We start from the raw sequence: 19,317 nt of genomic DNA, 5'->3' as shown, positions 1-19,317 counted from the left end.
CCCAGAATATTTTTTACATTCATCTCAACAGGTGTGTTTAGTCAGTCACCATGAAAGCAAAGTGAAGGCACAGCACTCTTAAAGAGAGCGCTTTATATTTAGAAAGTTGTTAAAAATGTAGATAACATTATGTAATAACTTTCATAAGCCATTAACAAACATTACATAACTTAAAATCTTAGTTATATAAAGACCAGTAGTTAAAGTAGTGTATATTCATATTGTGAATCTGCGTGGGCAAAAGTTTGTGAGAACACACCTATACTTGTTGAAAATGTAATATTAATATGGAGTTGGGCATCCCTTTTCTGGAATGGTTTTCTATTATATGTTGGAATTTGGATGTGAAGATTCACTTCCATTCAGACACAGCGTGCATCAGGGATTTCAGCTAGTGATGTTGGACAGGCTGACATTCTGCACTTAAAGGGGTCATATGATGCGATTTCGATTTTTCCTTTCTCTTTGGAGTGTTACAAGCTCTTGGTGCATAAAGAAGATATGTAAAGTTGCAAAGACTGCATTATGCCTGCAGGCCCTGGCTCTGACCCCTGAGGATGGTTGGAGTGTCCACGCTGTGGCTCATGTCCATGAGATGAAAGCAGAGATGGACAAGGGACTGAAGTTCATGGCCTCTACAGAGAAAGACTGGATGGTCAGTCTCAGAAATACTGCAAAAAACATATAAAGATTAACATGTAGAAGCACACTGTTTAGAAGTACACTGTGTAGCAAATAGTGTATTATAAAAATTCCAGGTCATATGATGTCTTATTTCTCCTCTAAAGGTGTGTGACATGTTGGCATGTCATAATTACTGGCACTGGGCTCTATATCACATTGAAAAGGTTTTCTTCCACAGGGGAATTATGATGACGCTTTGAAGATTTTTGATGAGCAGGTCAGTGCACTACTGTGCACATGCTACTAACATTATACTTACTAACAAAGAAGTGGCATAATACTACAGTGGTGTCCAATTTAATACCATGTTTTTTTTATATGTATCATGGTAGTAGCATGGTATTCTTTAAAGTGCTTTGGAGTACATGATATAAGGTACATGAATCTGTTACAGCATTCAGTGTATATCAAAGATAGTGCCATCTCATACCACCTATGGTACCATCACAACACTTTTTTGTTTCAAGAGTAGGGTAAATCTTGCAGGCACACAGATAATGTAATTAGTCGTACCAGGGGAGAAGTGTAAATCATGTCATGTGGGTCCGTATGGATTGTGACGGATTCAGGCTGGTGAAAGTTGAACTGATGTAGACAGGAGCATCTGGGTGTCGGGGCAAAATCTTTAAACTACACTCTCTTGAATTTATAGGAGTCATTGACTCATTTACTGCAGGGACACACTGTCAACAGACCATCAGTAAATGGAAATTAGAATCTTGAAGACTGAAGTTATTATTCATTTAATAACTGATCATTCTTTATCTTTCAAAATCTTGTACGTGAGGGTTGATGTGACAATCCCAGAATATTTTTTACATTCATCTCAACAGGTGTGTTTAGTCAGTCACCATGAAAGCACAGTGAAGGCACAGCACTCTTAAAGAGAGCGCTTTATATTTAGAAAGTTGTTAAAAATGTAGATAACATTATGTAATAACTTTCATAAGCCATTAACAAACATTACATAACTTAAAATCTTAGTTATATAAAGACCAGTAGTTAAAGTAGTGTATATTCATATTGTGAATCTGCGTGGGCAAAAGTTTGTGAGAACACACCTATACTTGTTGAAAATGTAATATTAATATGGAGTTGGGCATCCCTTTGATGTTGTATTTTCTTCCACACTTCTGGAATGGTTTTCTATTATATGTTGGAATTTGGATGTGAAGATTCACTTCCATTCAGACACAGCGTGCATCAGGGATTTCAGCTAGTGATGTTGGACAGGCTGACATTCGAGACAGCTGGAGGCAAGCTGGTAGCAGCCAGTGAAGTGTCCCTCGCTGTCTGAATGGTTTAGCTGCTGGTAGGCATGGTTCAGAAACACTGATGAGCTGGGATGTGAAACTGGATGTGTTGCATTATGGTTGGTTGATAAGAGGAATAATCGTGTTGAAATGCACCAAAAGTGGTGCAACTGTTTGTGTGGATAAAATGTTTTTCATTACAGGTGTGAGCGTGAAGGACCGCTACTGAGAGCTGCAGCAGGTGACCCAGCCACATACAGAGGACCACACGTTGCTTTTCAATGACCTTCACTTCTTCATGGTTTCCCTGGGTAGCAAGGAGACCACCACCACTCAGCGCCTGCTGGAGAGTCTCCAGGAACTAGCTAAGTGAGCCGCAAACATTACATAACCCACTCAAGAGATTACATTACAGCCAGGTTCTGCTCACGGGTGGGAGTTTGTGGAGGCCGAGTTGTTGATGATTGTAGCATGTCTTCAGGCTCTGTGTGTGATTTCTTAGAAATTTCCCTGCTCTGGGGAAGACTAGGGATTTCAAGGCTGATGCGCTGCATGCATATTTATTCCAATTTGTCATAGCAGCCATTGTACAGAATGAACACAGAGTGTATCGAAAGTATAACCGAGCACAAAAATACATTCCTTGTCAGCATGCTGTGGTTTAGAAGATGACATGATGGAGAGGAATCCTCTGGGAGCTGTATTTTCAGCAAAGCATCTGTTCAAAGAAGGCAGTGTTTTCACAAAGAGCACAATGTATTTCATTACCCACTCTTTATATTTAGGCTTTTGGTAACAATTTTACACACACACTCAAAAATAAAATAAAATAAGACCTTTGCTGAATTGGCTGTGTAAACCAGGGTTTTTCAAAATGTTTGATGCCACAGACCACCAAAAATATAAAATATAGTATTTTCAGGTACTGCACAAATTTATACTGTGTAAAATCAAAATCTATAAATATGTGTAAAATATTTTGTTTCTAAGTTGACACTGTATTTTATTTCTACTCACCATTAGAGTAATGTTAGGATAAACGAATAAAGCTGAAGAAAACAACAAACTAAACAAAACTATGGCTTAATAGATCAATAGAATGAAATCATTTTGATTTTGAACTGTTTTTATAAAGGGGCTGTTCACACAGAACGTGCTACTTTTCCAGACAGACATGCTTGACTGTCGCACTGTCGAATCTTTTGCAGTGACTTTTTGAAACTTTCAAAAAAAATTTTTTTAGTTCCAGTGTCCTGAAATCTATAAATATGTGTAAAATATTTTGTTTCTAAGTTGACACTGTATTTTATTTCTACTCACCATTAGAGTAATGTTAGGATAAACGAATAAAGCTGAAGAAAACAACAAACTAAACAAAACTATGGCTTAATAGATCAATAGAATGAAATCATTTTGATTTTGAACTGTTTTTATAAAGGGGCTGTTCACACAGAACGTGCTACTTTTCCAGACAGACATGCTTGACTGTCGCACTGTCGAATCTTTTGCAGTGTCTTTTTGAAACTTTCAAAAAATGCTTCTAGACCTTGTTTTGTTTTCGGGTTTTTTTTTTTTTAGTTCCAGTGTCCTGCATGTCACGTTTTTGCAATTCACTGTGAAATCTGTGCACAAAAACACATTCTGTGTGCACGGCTCCTTAATCTGTATATCATTTCTAAATTGTATAAAATAAACATTTTATATAATAATAATTATTATTTATTTAATTATTTATTGCCACTATTTTAACCTTTTTGCGAACAGTTTGAAAACCTGTGGTCCAAGCAAGGAATAACATTTCTGAACATTTGATCTGAAATCATATAATTTTCTTACTTTGTGTAACACAAAACCAGATGTTTTGAATAAAAAGTCAGTTCACATTCATGCTGCTGTTAACATACAGTGACCAGAAGCTGGCAAACTCCCCCCCCCCAAAAAATCATATTTGTTGTATATGGAATGACATGAGGATGAATAAATGATGACAGAAATGTCCATTTTAACACTTGTCCTCCTCCAGAGACCCAGCAGAGAACCATCAGCTCCAGATAGCCGAGCGTGTGGGGCTGCCCATGTGTCAGGCTCTGCTGGAGTATGACCAGCGAAACTACAGCCAGGCCGTGGAGCTGCTCAAACCCATCAAAGACCGCTTTGTAGAGATAGGGGGCAGTGACGCTCAGGTCTTTCACCGCTTCACTACAATACATATAAGATAAGCAGTGTTTCCATTCTAAACAACCTCTTCATTTGTTCTTCTGCAGAGAGATGTTTTCAATCAGCTCCTTATTCATGCTGCCATGAAGTCAGGAGACAAAGAACACCAACGGTTTGCCAGGTAAGCGTTGTGTTATACCACTCTAAGTGGAAAATGGTTTTCAAATAGCTCATTTGTTGTCTTTCGTGCTTTTATGCTGCACTTTAAAGGAGTTGTTAGGCTCACAGTTTAAGCTCGAGACACATTGCCATGTCCTTACAATGAAAGAATGTTATGTCAAACCTCTGGCAGAATCTAGAAGATACTTAACAGTTTGAAAAGAGAAGAGAGATCAATTCTTTAAGATAATAATAATGTTATTTGACATAACAGGTGTGTTCATATGTTCCACGAAGTTACAATAAATAAAAAATAAATAAACAAACGGTTATCATTCAGTTCAGTTAATATTTTTTTGGCTGGTGAAATATATGAATGTATTTGTTATGTCAAACAGCTTCATTGAGACAAGTAGTAAATAAATAAATCATATTTTATTTAATTTATTTTAATTTATTATGTTTTAGTTTTCACTGTGAAATATTTTTTATTAAATAAACTTCATGCATTTTTTGTTTGTTTGTTGTGGGTGGGAAAAATCGAAAATTGCATTTGATAGAGTTTGAATCTTATGTTATGGGAATGTTCCTTTAAACCTGGGTTTCTTAACTTGGGAGTTTTAAGGAAACTGATTAATGTTTTTTTTTGTGTGTGTTATAAACACAGATGTCTTTCTAAGTGGACAGTGCAAAAAATAACTTTTGTTAACTGAAGAGAATAATAGATCAAAAGGCCACGCCCTTTCAAAAAGAAAAAAACTGTGAAAATGCTCTGCATTTGAACTGGTTGTGAAAAAAGGCATACGACATTTTCATGTAGAAATTAGTAAAAACTGCCATGCCAGGCCATAGGGTTCCCATTAAAGATGAATTGTCATGTCAGTTGATGTGCTAATTATAACCAAACTGTCCGCACATGCCAGGTATTTCTGTGTAATTCTGATTCAAACAGAAATGTACATGTTGCATTTCATTAGTATGCAGTGCTCATAAATCGAAACTCTTCCAAACTGCAAACTCCCACCTGCTCTACACAGGTTGTGCATAAAATGAAGTGCATGTGAATATTTTTAAAATGCCTCGTTCGGATAGAAATGTTCTCCTGCAGGGACTTTCTTGGACACTTTCTGAGGAAGCAGGTGTTGTGTGTTTTTGTCCCTAGATGCATGCTGATCGAGAGAGACACAGTGCGGCCAAACTCCCTGCTCACAGACCGGCTGATCCAGAAAGCCCAGTCCTTACATGTTTAAATTCAGACCCCATTCCCTACGCGGTTAACAGCCTGGTCTCTTTCGGTTTAATTACAGGCCGCTTTCCTAACACATTTAACTATATACATCAGATCAGAGAGCCTGAGTACATCCCAAAAGTTTGCACTGAACAAAGTCTTGTGTTTAATGGGTTCACTCCTCCAACTCTTAGTCTAGTCTCCTCCTCCTACATTGCAGATTTTCAGTTTGCATTACATGTTATTCAAGTCCGAACAGCAGGCATGCAACAAATGACCATGATCATTCAGTGGTGTGTGCATTAAAAATAAACTTAAAAATATGCCTCCAGACTTTTCGATTTGTAACGAAGAAATAACAATCCCACAAGCTTTACAGACAAACTTATTTTTATTTTTGATCAAATAACAGAAAAAATGTAAACCAAAATCACAAATAAATAAGAACTGGCTCCAAGGCAGAGTGAAATGAAACTGATAGGAAATTGTGTTGGAGGTGTGAGAGCAGTCAGTGCAGAATGAAAGCATCACTTCAGAATGTGAGAGAGTTTGGCGGCACTGCAGATGATTGTCTACATGACAGATCCGATCTCTTTCTGGATCTCAGAAATGAGGACCTGAGACAGAACGATGCCTGCGATCTGTAGATCAAACAGAAGAACTGTGTCAGGACAGCGGTGTGTATGGAGAGAGGATCGTAATTTCAGTTTTTGCCCAACGTTGTCACAGCTAACAGCTAACCCTTCCTTCATTACATGAATCATTAAAAAGGTCACACACAGATATGCTTCACTGATTTGTAATGAACAGACACAATATTGCCAGTTACTTTGTCTGTTTCTGCTCCACCAATGAAAATAGTTTATAACAAATTCGCAGCAGAATGGACTAGTGAAGAATGGACGGCAAGAAAGGTCTTTTTTCCTTTCTGAATGAATCACTGATTCTGAATGGTTGAATGAACGATTGAAAAACTCGCTCACTCAAAGACAATTAGGCCTATATGTTTTGTTCCTGAATTAATTTTGAGTGAACTGGCTGAATGATTAAATTACTTAAAAACAAAATTGTAACCCCCTACTATTGTAACTATGTGAAAAGTCGAAATTGACACATACTAAGGGCCTGTTCCAATACTCACATTTGAAAAAATATACCCCCACGACCCTACGAAGGACAAATGGATTGGCAAATTAATAGAAAAATGTACAAGCTATTTTTATTTATTTTTTTGGTTTGAAACTTGAAACATAAGTTTAATGATACGCTATGCGCATGTGGATGGAGCATAAAACTACAAGTTACTTGCGGACGAACATTTTGTTGGTCATTACGTGAGTTGTGCTTTGGCTCCGCTGTTTTGCGCGGATGAATCTGATGACGTGAGCCGCACGACTGAGCAAGTATAAGCCGCTGCTGCAGTTGTTTTAAAATAAGGATACAAAAGTTTGGCAATGCTGGCACTAGTCATAACGATTGTGTTTCATATCAGATAAGGTAAAACAGTTATAACTATATAACTTGGCTTGGCTATTTGGTTTAGAGTTGGACACTGTTACAAGTAATGCGAGTAACGTAATCAGATTACTTTTTTCAAGTAACTAGTAAAGTAACGCATTACTTTTTAATTTACAAGAAAATATCTTATTTTTCTAAAAAGTAATGCCAGTTACTTTGTTATCCCATTTATTGACTGACAAGTCTCCTGTCCCCGTGTTGGGAGAAATCGGAAGTACAGAGGCGTTGTGTGCGCTGTGTGAACATGATGTAGTTCTAGACTAAATGTGAATGTGCATTAATTCATCCCACTCACAAAAAACTGATTTAGTATTCATCAAAATGAATTAAAACATTGAAACGCAAACTCAGAATATGACGCAAACCTGCAATAATTAAATATGATAATAACACAAATGTATCTAATCCCATTTTATTAACTAATGTCTTTGCTGCTGACCTTTGATGATCCAGTTTAACCATGCTAATAAGCAAAAATAACTTTAGAGAAACTAACAATTATGATTCATTGTTTTTTTTTTATTGCTGAAGAGTGTTGAACCTTCTTCTCCTGTGTTCTACTGTACAGACGTGAATTTACTTTTGCTTCAGCCTGAGGTTTATTCATTACACTTTTTGGTGGGAAAGGGCTTTTACATTTGCTATAAATAGAACTTCTTATATTAAAAACAATCAAGCCCTGCTCATATTTAAAAAGTAACGTAACGCATTACTTTCCGTAAAAAGTAACTAAGTAACGTAATTAGTTACTTTTTTTTAGGGAGTAATGTAATATTGTAATGCATTACTTTTAAAAGTAACTTTCCCCAACACTGGTTACCAATATAAACAGTTTTGTGAACCTAGTCAGTGCTAGCTCAGTCACCTAGCTAACTATATGCTATGCAATGTTGATTCGTGATTTATTACAGACACTGTCGCTTTCCCTTTTTGCTTGCGAACACTTTTCTTGAGGTTTATTTGTCGTGGCTTCAAGCTATTTTGACACCTTCCACAGAATATAGCAGCCACCTTCTTTCTTTTATTTATGTTATGCAAGTTATTATGATGGAAGTTTGCAGTTTACACAAAAATCCATCCAGACAGCTCTAAAACATCATTATTATAGGCTTAACCTATGGTATGGCAGATGGTTTTGTTGTGATGTACTCATTTTTCCAGTGGTGTTCATTGTAATGTAATGTAATGGTTAAAAGGACAGTTTCTTTCTTCTGATGATGATATTTTGAAGAACGTGGGTAGTTGATGGTCCCCATTGACTATAGTGTTTTTTCTTCATACTATGGAAGTCAATGGGGTTGTTTAGTCCAGCTGTTTGGTTACCTATATTTTTCAAAATATCTTCATGTTCAACAGGAGAAAGAAACTCATGCAGGTTATAAACAACTTCATGGTGAGTAAATGATGTCAGAATTTTCAATTTGGGGTGGATTATCCATTACAAATTGATTACTAAAGCAATTATATTACATTAAAATTCAGGACAATTTTTGTTTGTGCAGCAATACTTAATGATCCTGTTATATTGACCCCATGATCGGAGTGTCATCTGTCTGAGAAACTGAAATCCCTCACAAGCTGAATTTTACCTGTGGTAAAGCGAGACCCAGAGTCAGTGCCCCAACTAACAGCAGGTGAGATTCAATCCATATCACAGCTCTGTCTGCACAGCCCACCGGATAGATGGATTTAGTGGCGTCCAGGTGCTTTTGTGTTTGAATCCCAAAACCACACATGGTGTTGATCACAGTCTGAAATAGTACAAGATGTTTTTAAGCTATAAGCAGCAGGGGGCAGTAATGTGTTAGCCTCGTTCTATTCATGTTTGCTTAATGCACCTCATTTTAAATCTATAGTATTCAAATGCAAACATGATTAATTAGTAGTTTTGCTAAAACAAGCAGCACTATTAATACTGTGCATATTTTTGCCATATAGGGACCAGAATATCACCGGAGGTCATTTTGGGAGAGTAAGCATCCATCTAACAACAACCCAAAACACTTTAGCATCTTCATAACACAGTAAAAAAACACCTGCACACATTAACTGCCGTCCTGACAAAGACACATGTAATTATGTATATTGTAGAGGTTCTTCGTTTTTTTTGTTTTTTTTCTGTCGTTGATGATTATTCTTGATCCTTTCGTCTGGCGGTTTCACGTTTTTTTTGTTTTTTTGCATCCTACGTTATCTAGTCTAATGGGTCAGGGCCGGTCATTTCCCCTTCAGCTCTAGTGTGAGTCTTTTACAATGCAACCTGAGGATGTTGAATTCCTTTTTGTCTAGTGGGCTGCAGATGTAGAATGCAGGTCAAGGTCACATCTGTAGACATGCATTTTCGTTTCAGTGTTTGCAACAGGACTTTCCTTAATATGTGGTTTAATCATTCATCACTCTTTTCTACAGAGATTTCACACAGCTTTCAGTATCCATGAGTCTGATAACTGACAAGAAAACACGTTTGCATCTTAACACATGTTTGCATTTTAATGTCCGAAATGGGATAACATATCATTTTTAACCGCATTTATAAATGCATGTGATCCCTGCAGGTCTCCCTGATATAATGTTATGATTAATTTTCATATTGCTTGCGCAGTGCCATCATCTCCATGTGAACATCTGTTTGGATGAATCACAGAATTTTCTGTCATTCCTTTCACTTCAAGCAATACGTCTGAATACTTGAAAACAATTAAACCCATAAACCACACAGCTTTTCAATGTGACATATTTTCTTCTGTTTTTGTTTGAAAGAATTGCATTTCGTCCGCTCTGACCTGTTTAGAGAGTGTTTAGCCAGCAATCACCGTAGACATTTGCCAAGGGAACGGAGATCATAATATTTAGGTCTGCCAAGGAGTCGCTCTAAATCGGTGATCTATGTTCTGTTTGAGTATCTTATCAGCATTTAGACACGTTTCACAGATTGAATTGGAGCACGCATTTAGCATTTCAGCCAAGCAGCTGCTTTGGACGTCATACCAGAATGGCACTGCTCGGCCATTCGCTGTCTTGAGCGGCAAGAAAGCAATTCAGAACTCATAAATTCTCCTCGAATTGCTGCTGTGACAACTGTGTTGAAATTGAAACTTTGTATTACTGATACGTTTGGTAAACCCAGTCTTCACAAAGCTCTTACTGATGTGATTATAACTGGGGTAATTAGCGGCACAGGCCATCATCGTTAAAGATAAAGGCACAGAGGAAGGGCAAACGCTGACTTGACACTTTGAATCCGTCTTTCGTGGCACTTTGTTGCAGAGTGCAATAAACCAATGACCACATACAGTTTTGTTGAGGTGATGCACTAATGCTAGACTACAAAGACTGAGAACAAAAGTGGAGGGATTGTGTTCAAATGAAGGATCACTGTATAACTCAAATTTGACATTTTCTGAAATTGTGAGTGGTGTTTGGCCTTTCAGTGTTTGCTAGAGTGTTTTAGGTGGTTGTAAGGGTTTTGCGGTGGCTAAAGCATTCTGAGTGGTTGTTAGCATGTTGCTATGTGGTTGCTAGGGTATTCTGGATGGTTTCTTGAACATGGACCAGCAAGTCTCTATGATGTTCCTCATCTTATATATGTCTTATATGGCTTGGGTCCTGTTGGCATTTTTTTCCCACACTCATTTCATCATCCTCTATGTGAAATTTGATTCTGATCTCTTAGAAAAGACTTCAAACTTCTGAATTATGTTATGAATTTAAACAAATAAGTGTAAAGGGTAACACTTTACAATAATGTTCCATTAGTTAATGTTTTAGCTAACATGAACAATACATTTATTACAGTATTTATAGTTTACAGTTGTTCAGTGTTAGTTCATGTTAATTCACAATGCATTAATGTTAACAAGCACAACTTTTGATTTTAATAATACATTAGTAAATGTTGAAATTAACATTAACTAAGATGAATAAATGCTGTAGAATGCTGTTCATGCTTAGTTCATGTTAACTAAAGTAGTTCACTAATGAACCTTACTGTAAAGTGTTACCGTGTAAAGTATTAACAAAGAATGAGCTATGAGTTATAGTAATACTAGTTAAACTTTCTGTATCTAGCACCACAAATTCATCTTACGTATGCTTTAGGTCTCCAATTTGACTCTATCAATCAAATAATCTTTTAAAATAAATTCATACTTTTATTCAGCAAGGACACTTTAAATTGATCAAAAGTGACAGTAACAATATATAATGTTACAAAATATTGATATTTCAAGTCAATGCTGTTATTTTGAACTTCCTATTCATCAGAAAAAGAAAAAGAAATGTTTCATGGTTGCCACAAAAATTATTTAGCAGCACAACTGTTTTCATCACTGATAATAATAATGTTTCTTGAGCACCAAATCATTGCAGTGATTTCTGAAGGATCGTGTGACACTAAAGACTGGAGTAATGGCTGCTGAAAATTCAGCTTTGCATCACAGGAAATGACATTTTAAAATATATATTCAAATATAATTAGTTATTACAAATTGTAATGATAAGTTTTACTCTATTTTTGATGAAGGAAATGCAGCTTTGATGAGCATAAGAGACGAACATTTAAAAATCTTACTGACTCCAAACTTTGAAATGATATCCACAGTATGTGCTATTTTTATTCTTTTCTTCGTTTTCCAAGGTAATTATGCAGAGATGATTATAGATAATACAGTTACTGTACATGTGTTGCCAAGAACATTTGAGAGAATGTTTTAAATTTGAAGGGGTGAAACTGGGGAAATATAAAACAATATTAAAAAAGTTAAATGTAATTATTATGATTTAGAGCTTCAGTCGCACCAAAGATGTTTAAACTCATAAAGTGCCATATGAATCCGTGCTTCACACACCGACCTCATATCTGTTTCTATTTCTATGTCCATTTTCATTTTGCATATTCATAACTCTAGATTAAAACAGTAGGTGCTTGACTCTCACCTCTCCTGGTAGAGGAGTGCAGCATGAGAAGGGAACCGCACATCTCTCAGTGCTGGGGTTTGACGGGGTGCAGTTGAAGTAGAGGTTCCAGGACCAGTCGGTGTAGTTGTTCCAGCCACAGCATTTGAACTGTTAGGAGAAGCGTGGAAGGAAGAGAGAGAAAGTATTTTTAGACCACATATTCACCTTCTGTCTGCTGGACCCATAAGATTTTTCATTGTGAGAAGGACAAAGAGGCAGGAGAACATACTGTACTGTATTGGAGAGTAGAACAGTTTCTGATTTAGAGAGTCATGCATGTGTTGAGTTGACATTATCATATTTACTCAAATTTGCCCAAAGGTTAGATGTGAAGTAGGGAAAGTTCACCAAAAAATTTAAATTCTGTCATCATGTACTAACCTGCATGTTGCTTGCATATAAATAAATAAATAAATATATATATATATATTGTTTTGCAGAATGTTCAAGATGAGACAACTTACAAAAATGACAAAAAAGCACCATAATGTAGTTCCAGAGGATTTGTGTTGGGTCACTAAGATTTTTATTAAAGAAATAATACTTTAATACTGCAAGGATGCATTAAATTGATCAAAAATGACAGTAAAGACTTTTACGTTGATACCTTTTTAATACAAACAAGTTTCTCAGTGCTGGGGTTTGACGGGGTGCAGTTGAAGTAGAGGTTCCAGGACCAGTCGGTGTAGTTGTTCCAGCCACAGCATTTGAACTGTTAGGAGAAGCGTGGAAGGAAGAGAGAGAAAGTATTTTTAGACCACATATTCACCTTCTGTCTGCTGGACCCATAAGATTTTTCATTGTGAGAAGGACAAAGAGGCAGGAGAACATACTGTACTGTATTGGAGAGTAGAACAGTTTCTGATTTAGAGAGTCATGCATGTGTTGAGTTGACATTATCATATTTACTCAAATTTGCCCAAAGGTTAGATGTGAAGTAGGGAAAGTTCACCAAAAAATTTAAATTCTGTCATCATGTACTAACCTGCATGTTGCTTGCATATAAATAAATAAATAAATATATATATTGTTTTGCAGAATGTTCAAGATGAGACAACTTACAAAAATGACAAAAAAGCACCATAATGTAGTTCCAGAGGATTTGTGTTGGGTCACTAAGATTTTTATTAAAGAAATAATACTTTAATACTGCAAGGATGCATTAAATTGATCAAAAATGACAGTAAAGACTTTTACGTTGATACCTTTTTAATACAAACAAGTTGTTCTTTGAACTCTGTTTATATATATTAAGCAGCACAATTGTTTTCAACTTTGATAATAATTATTAATGTAGTCAAATAAATGTAGCTCTGTTGAAAATAATAAACTTATTTTAGAAACATTACATTTTCACAAACCGATGGCAAATGTGTATGTATATAAATATAATCTACACACGTACAGTATATTTGACACATAAAAAATAATAATTTTGACAATAAAAGGAAGATCAAGTGTATACGTGAGTTTTATTAATTTTGTTTTAAATTTTTGAAATCCAAATGACGGCCTGATGCATGAAAAATGTGCGCAGTCTGATACAAAATAACACCTGTACCTCATTTTTGGATGTAGTCCATTAGGTTTTGAAGGTCCAGGTCATCTCGATAGTGCACAATGGCTTTTTTCACAAATTTCCCCAGAGCATTGCGTGTCTGTGAACATGACACCTCATACAGTCTAGCCACCAAGTATATTTCCATATGTACCTAAAATCAAACGCTTCCATCTGGGTTGTATACGCATATGTAATTGTGCTACGGGAGAGAGGTCGACAGCGCTAATTCACCATGGCGGCTCTAATAGCATATGCTTTAATGTGGTAATTAACTCTTGAGGCCCCCCTGAGCTCTCTACTTCTCCCCTGTCAGTTTCTCTAACGCTGGCATGTTCAAGAACCTCTGAATGTCATTAACAGGAAGCCTCCTAGAAATCCTCCATCGAAACGGAACATTTGGTTCCACTTTGATGTGGCAAAGCTCTTTAATCATTAAGCATCGAAGATGCTTGGAGCGACGTCCTTAAAGTGCCCCGTTTAACCGCGTGGGCTGCGCTCTGACGGTGAAGTATAATGTGTTGTAATACACTCGATGGGACCTTCTCCTGGACTGTAGAACTTCAGGAGTTCACTTGTAGGATGAGGTAATTGTAGAACAATAGGAAACTCTATAGCAGGAATTGACATTAAGGGTAAGATGAACAGTGGAAGTGAATGGTGGATTGCTTTTAAATTGACTTGCTAGCCCATGAGATGGACCTGGAGATTGACAGATGACTGCTAGAAGAGGTTAACCCTCCCTAACCAAGCCAAATCCTAATGTTTCAATTCATCTCTAACAACCTGCTGTGTGTGAAAGTCATAACAATGAAATATGTTTCATATGATAGCCCATATCCTGTATCAGTGCTGCAGAAAACCCGTCTAGATTATATACTAAAGTTTCAAGTGAAAGCCCACCTGGTCAGAGTAGAAGAAGCCCAGGATTGCAATGACCATTTGGGTTAGAAAGACCAGGGTAAGACTAAATGAGATCTAGAGAGGAACAGGAAAGAAAACCAAGGAAGTGATAAAAATAAAGTCTTTAACTGCTATTTAAATAATTGGTTGCATTGTGATGTATAGGGAAGACTGGGGCTAGTTGTCACACTTGTACTCCAGTGAATATTTTCCTGTGTAGTTTTGTTTTTGACACTTTAATTTAATGGCTACATGGCTGCTGATATTTAATTCATGTTTAGTTTTTATTTTTGCATTTTAGGTTCATTAATTTCTAGTAATTTTATGTGCTTTTTATTTTTTAGTTTTAGTTAAGTTTTGTTATTTATTTCCAGTTTTAAAATTAAGCATATTTCAGCATATTTGACTGTATTTCTAATTGATTTTAATGAACAACATTTTTTAAAAATAGTTTAACAGCTTTAATAACCCTGATGTGATAACTAGCGCTAGTCTCGTATGTCTAAAAAGGGAAGGAGTTTTAACTACTGAATAAGATAGTGTTATCTTAACTTGTAAGTCACTGAATGAAAATGTGAAGTATGTGCAGTAATGCTCACAATTTTAAGGAGTCGTATGTTTTCTCGCAGAGCTCTGATGCATCCGCAGAAGGTGATGAAGAACATGAATCATGTGTCACGCACTGCGTCTGTGGAAAACCCTCAGAAACACAGCTAACCTCTCGACTGATCCACACACATCTGCAGTTTATTTAGAGGTGAGGAACACAACTCTTCTCATACCTGTTGCTTTCTGAACTTTGACATATACTCCAATGGCTACAATAAGAAGAGAAAACACCTAAAAATGCATAAACATAAATAAACAAGTAACATGAAATAATCGGATGCACATTGATCGTCCACAAAACATGAAATGGGATGACTTGTGTGTGTGTGTGTTTATATACAAGTCATCCCATGTTGGTGTCCGCATCAAATTAAATATTTCATTTGTTTTAAATACATAGAAAGCATATTAAACGCAAGTGTCTGTCTACTGTAATGTTTCAAAATGTGAAAATAAAATATTTGTTCCACGGTCATTCAGCCTAACATATATTTATGCTACATAATTAATTATTTTTCTGACCTGTATTTATTTAAATATATAAAAGAAAAAGTGAATATACTAGATTCGTCCTGTAGAAGGCTCGGCTCCGAAGCGAAAAGCTGATGTGCGTTTGCACGCGCTCTCCTTTTATACCCGCGCTGCGGGGCGGGGTGCGCGTGGCGAAGCACGCACGCCAACTGTCATTGGCTTGTTTAGTTAACACTCGAAGGTGATTGGGCTCTCGGGCGAGATCCCAATTCGTCAGTCACTGACGTAACGTTGAACGTGACTGACTGAATGGGAACTCAATAGATTGATGCACCAAAATAAAAAGATCAAGTAACGCAAGAGCGCAGTGCAAACGACGTTGTTAAACTGAATAAGATATTTCACATGAAAGACGTCTACATATAGTCCACAAGAGAAAATAGTTGAATTTAAAAAAAATGACCCCGTTCAAAAGTTTACATACGCTTGATTCTTACTGCTGTGTGGTTACCTGGATGATCCACGGTTCTGTTTTTTTGGTCTTGTGATAGTTGTTCATGAGTCTCTTGTTTGTCCTGAACAGTGAAACTGCCCGCTGTGCTTCAGAAAAATCCTTCAGGTCCCACAAATTCTTTGGTTTTCCAGCATCTTTTGCATATCTGATCCCTTTCCGACAGTGACTGTATTATTTTGAGATCCATCTTTTAACACTGAGGACAACTGAGGGATGCATACGCAGCTATCTCAAAAAGTTCAAACGCTCACTGATGCTCCAGAAGGTCAAACATGCATTAAGAGCCAGGACTGTAAACAGAAGGAAGATGTGTACATTTTTCTTATTTTGCCTAAATATCATATTTGTTTCATTTAGTACTGCCCTTCAGAAGCTACAGAAGATAGGCCTATACTTGTTTCCCAGAAGACTAAATAAGTTCAATTTACCCTGATCTTCACATTTATTTTCTCTTGTAGATTATATGTAAACTTCTTTTGTATGAAATATCTTATTCAGGTCAGTACCAAAAAAAAGCCCATTTTGTATGATCCCTCTTATTTTGGTAAAATAATTAATAATACATAATGCAGAGACTGTGTATACACACATACACACACACACACACACACACACACACACACACATACATACACAATATGAGGAGAGCAGACATAAATCTAAAAATACTAAAAAATCATCCTCGCACCAGTTGCTTATAAGTTATTGAACATATAGCTCAGAAATAGGAAGTTTGTTCTGGGAAAAGCTCTAGGATGATTTTTTTCAGATGACACTTGACTTGAAATTGTTTTATATAATGAAATCACATTCAGACATTTAAAGTGGGTTTTAAATTGGATTATTGGATTTCATTTTGGATTATATTGGTTTCTCCACATAAATAAATTATTACTGGTGGTTATTATTATTATTTTAAACAAAGGCTGCATTCCCAGAGTTAAAATATAAGAGTCTCTGAGAAATATGTGTGGTAGAGTATAGGGCTTTTGTGTGTCTGAGTGCCACTGCAGTTCCGTTATGCAGCTGAAGAATCCTCCAGCTGAGTTTATAAATGCAGCTGAATCCTATCATCTCGCTCCTTAAGAGTCGACGACAGTACTTTGAGAGCATCTATGTACTTAGCTTGCATATGAAATATAAGGAATCAGGTTAAAGAGCCATTCAGAGGCTTTTTTGGTGCTGTGGAGACACTTCATATACGCGGTTTTGTGCTTTTCTGAAAAACCCAGCAAGCCAGCGCGGCTGGAACAAAAGACTAACGGATCATGCCTTCATACTCGGTCCAGAGGTCCGTCTGTTGTGCACAAACATTGGTTTAGTGTGAACAGTGTGATTTGGCAGTGCCGTCCGTTCACATTTCCAGCACAACACTCACACACAAAAGACAATTAATGGCAATCACAGTCTGCAGATTTTAATTTTCTTCCTTCCAATGAGCGTTGGCTATTTGAGGCTAAATGAGTGACGGCGACTGCTGGTGATGTGACAAAATTGAGTTTAAAATGTGAACGCACAGTGTGTGGCTTTTATTCCATTTCCATTTCTTTTAACGTTGGATTAACTTGCTCGACAATTATTTGTCAGGAACGTTTAGGTTTTTGGTTTGTTTAATATAATATTAATATAATATACCACCAAATTATCTTGGTAGCTAACAGATGAAGTTTTGTTCAAACTGTGATACTCATGGAAACATCAGTTAGAAATGGGAGTTACATTAGTCTTGCAAATTAAAAATGTTCTTGTTTTGTTACCTAAATGTTACATTTATTCAAATACTCTAGTGTTCAGAGGTTTGGGGTTTAAGTCTAAATTAAGTATCTTATGCTTATACCAAGGCTGCGTTTATTTGATCAAAAATACAATACAGTAAAAATATTGAAATATTAATTTAAAATGATTTTCTATTTTAATATATTTTCAAATGTAATTTATTTCTGTGATGGCAAATCTGAATTTTCAGCTCCGGTCTTCAGTGTCACATGATCCTTCAGAAATCATTCTAATATGCTGTTTTGGTGCTCGTGGTCAATTCTGAAAGCAAGTGTGCTGCTTAATATGTTTGTGAAAAACATGATGCATTATTTCCAGATTCTTTGAAAAAGTAAAAAAAATATATATATATATTTTGTAGCATTATCAATGTCTCAAAAATCTAAAGCAATTTAATGTGTCCTTCCTTACTGAATAAAAGTATATTAATTTATATAATAATGTAATCTATAATAAATATAAATGTTAATGTTTTTCTTAAAAATAAAATGTTTAACTTTTACTAACTGGGACAGTATATAGGCTAATATAAATAATCACTAAGGTTTAGGTAGAAGTGTTTATTTATTTTTGTCTGTTCAAGATGCATTTTGAAAAGTTGTTTTTTTTCATCCTATACAGAACATCTTAAATCCAATGGGAAGTTTACAGGAATCTTGAGACTTCCGAACAAAAGCATAATCCGAGGCAAATTCTGCAATGCGAGTCATTCACTTGATTCTGAATGTCAGATGTGTGCTGACACTATCACAGTCAATGCCCTGATAAAACACAACACAGACCCTACGAACAGAGGAGGAACATGAGAACAGATGCTTTGGATTGATTGCACATTTCTTTGGGGGATTCAAGCCTTCCGCTGCATCTTATTCCGAGATCACATACTGGAGAGTGGTATTTTTTACTCTTTTCATAGCTATAAAATTCCTTGCAATTGTATGCAAATAGAGTGCTCTGAAACGAGTCGTGTTGTGTAGAAAACAACATGGTTGCAGAACAATTGCAACAGCGAGTCTGTTGAAAAGACTAAATTACACCCCCTGATGTTTTATTCATTTCAAAGCTGGCCAAAAGAGCTTATGCTCTGCGGCCTGGAAGTCTCCTCTCCCTCAGCAAAACAACATTTGGAGCTGGTGTCAGCGGCCTCACTTACCCAGAATAAAAAACTGAAGAAGAATAAGTAGTACCGAATCCAAGGGTTGACGAAAGAGAACATTTCAATCCTGGTAAGGCTCACCTGCCTGTCCATTATAACAGATTTTTAGAAGCTGAAGATTAAAAAAACCAGCAATGGCAAAGCAGACCAGGCCAGACAGATAAGCCATCTGCCATGTACGTTTCAGTCCACACCTATAGCCTGAAATGGACTTCAACAGCTGTCGTAAATGTGGACTGATGCGCCACATGCATTATTGTCCAGAGCGCCATGATACACAAAATCCGCCTTTGGATGCTTTGAAAGCTCCGTTCCATTGTTTTCTATCACAGTACGGCCAGGGCAAGAATTTGCAGTTTGGCAAAACAAACAAGG

The 19,317-nt window shown here is 36.4% G+C and overlaps 1 protein-coding gene and 1 pseudogene across 2 annotated transcripts; one reads left to right on the top strand and one right to left on the bottom strand.

Moving 5' to 3' along the window:
* Positions 1-1,933: 1,933 nt before the first annotated feature.
* On the top strand, positions 1,934-5,700 carry LOC107587034 (tetratricopeptide repeat protein 38-like). Of its 2 annotated transcripts, none has more exons than XM_016274639.1 (5): positions 1,934-1,996; positions 2,141-2,306; positions 3,961-4,120; positions 4,202-4,275; positions 5,416-5,700. In XM_016274639.1, the coding sequence occupies exons 2-5, from the start codon at positions 2,236-2,238 to the stop codon at positions 5,501-5,503; spliced, it is 393 nt and encodes a 130-aa protein (XP_016130125.1). In that variant the 5' UTR covers positions 1,934-1,996; positions 2,141-2,235; the 3' UTR covers positions 5,504-5,700. The 2 variants fall into 2 exon arrangements, with proteins under 2 accessions (XP_016130125.1, XP_016130124.1); XM_016274638.1 differs by having other exon boundaries at positions 1,941-2,056.
* A 208-nt stretch (positions 5,701-5,908) lies between these two features.
* LOC107587033 (tetraspanin-33-like) lies at positions 5,909-19,088 on the bottom strand (annotated as a pseudogene).
* Between the last annotated feature and the right edge of the window lie 229 nt (positions 19,089-19,317).

This window comes from Sinocyclocheilus grahami, unplaced genomic scaffold (assembly GCF_001515645.1).
Source record: "Sinocyclocheilus grahami isolate Dianchi unplaced genomic scaffold, SAMN03320097.WGS_v1.1 scaffold88.1, whole genome shotgun sequence".
Lineage (NCBI taxonomy): Eukaryota > Metazoa > Chordata > Actinopteri > Cypriniformes > Cyprinidae > Sinocyclocheilus > Sinocyclocheilus grahami.
The sequence above is the reverse complement of the archived record's forward strand: the minus strand, read 5'-3'. Positions and strand labels throughout refer to the sequence as shown.

Coding starts and splice junctions, on each gene's coding strand:
- LOC107587034 (XM_016274639.1), top strand. CDS start 2,236: ATGGTTTCCCTGGGTAGCAAGGAGACCACCACCACTCAGCGCCTGCTG. Junction 2,307..3,960: donor AGTCTCCAGGAACTAGCTAA/GTGAGCCGCAAA, acceptor GTCCTCCTCCAG/AGACCCAGCAGAGAACCATC. Junction 4,276..5,415: donor GAACACCAACGGTTTGCCAG/GTAAGCGTTGTG, acceptor TTTTGTCCCTAG/ATGCATGCTGATCGAGAGAG.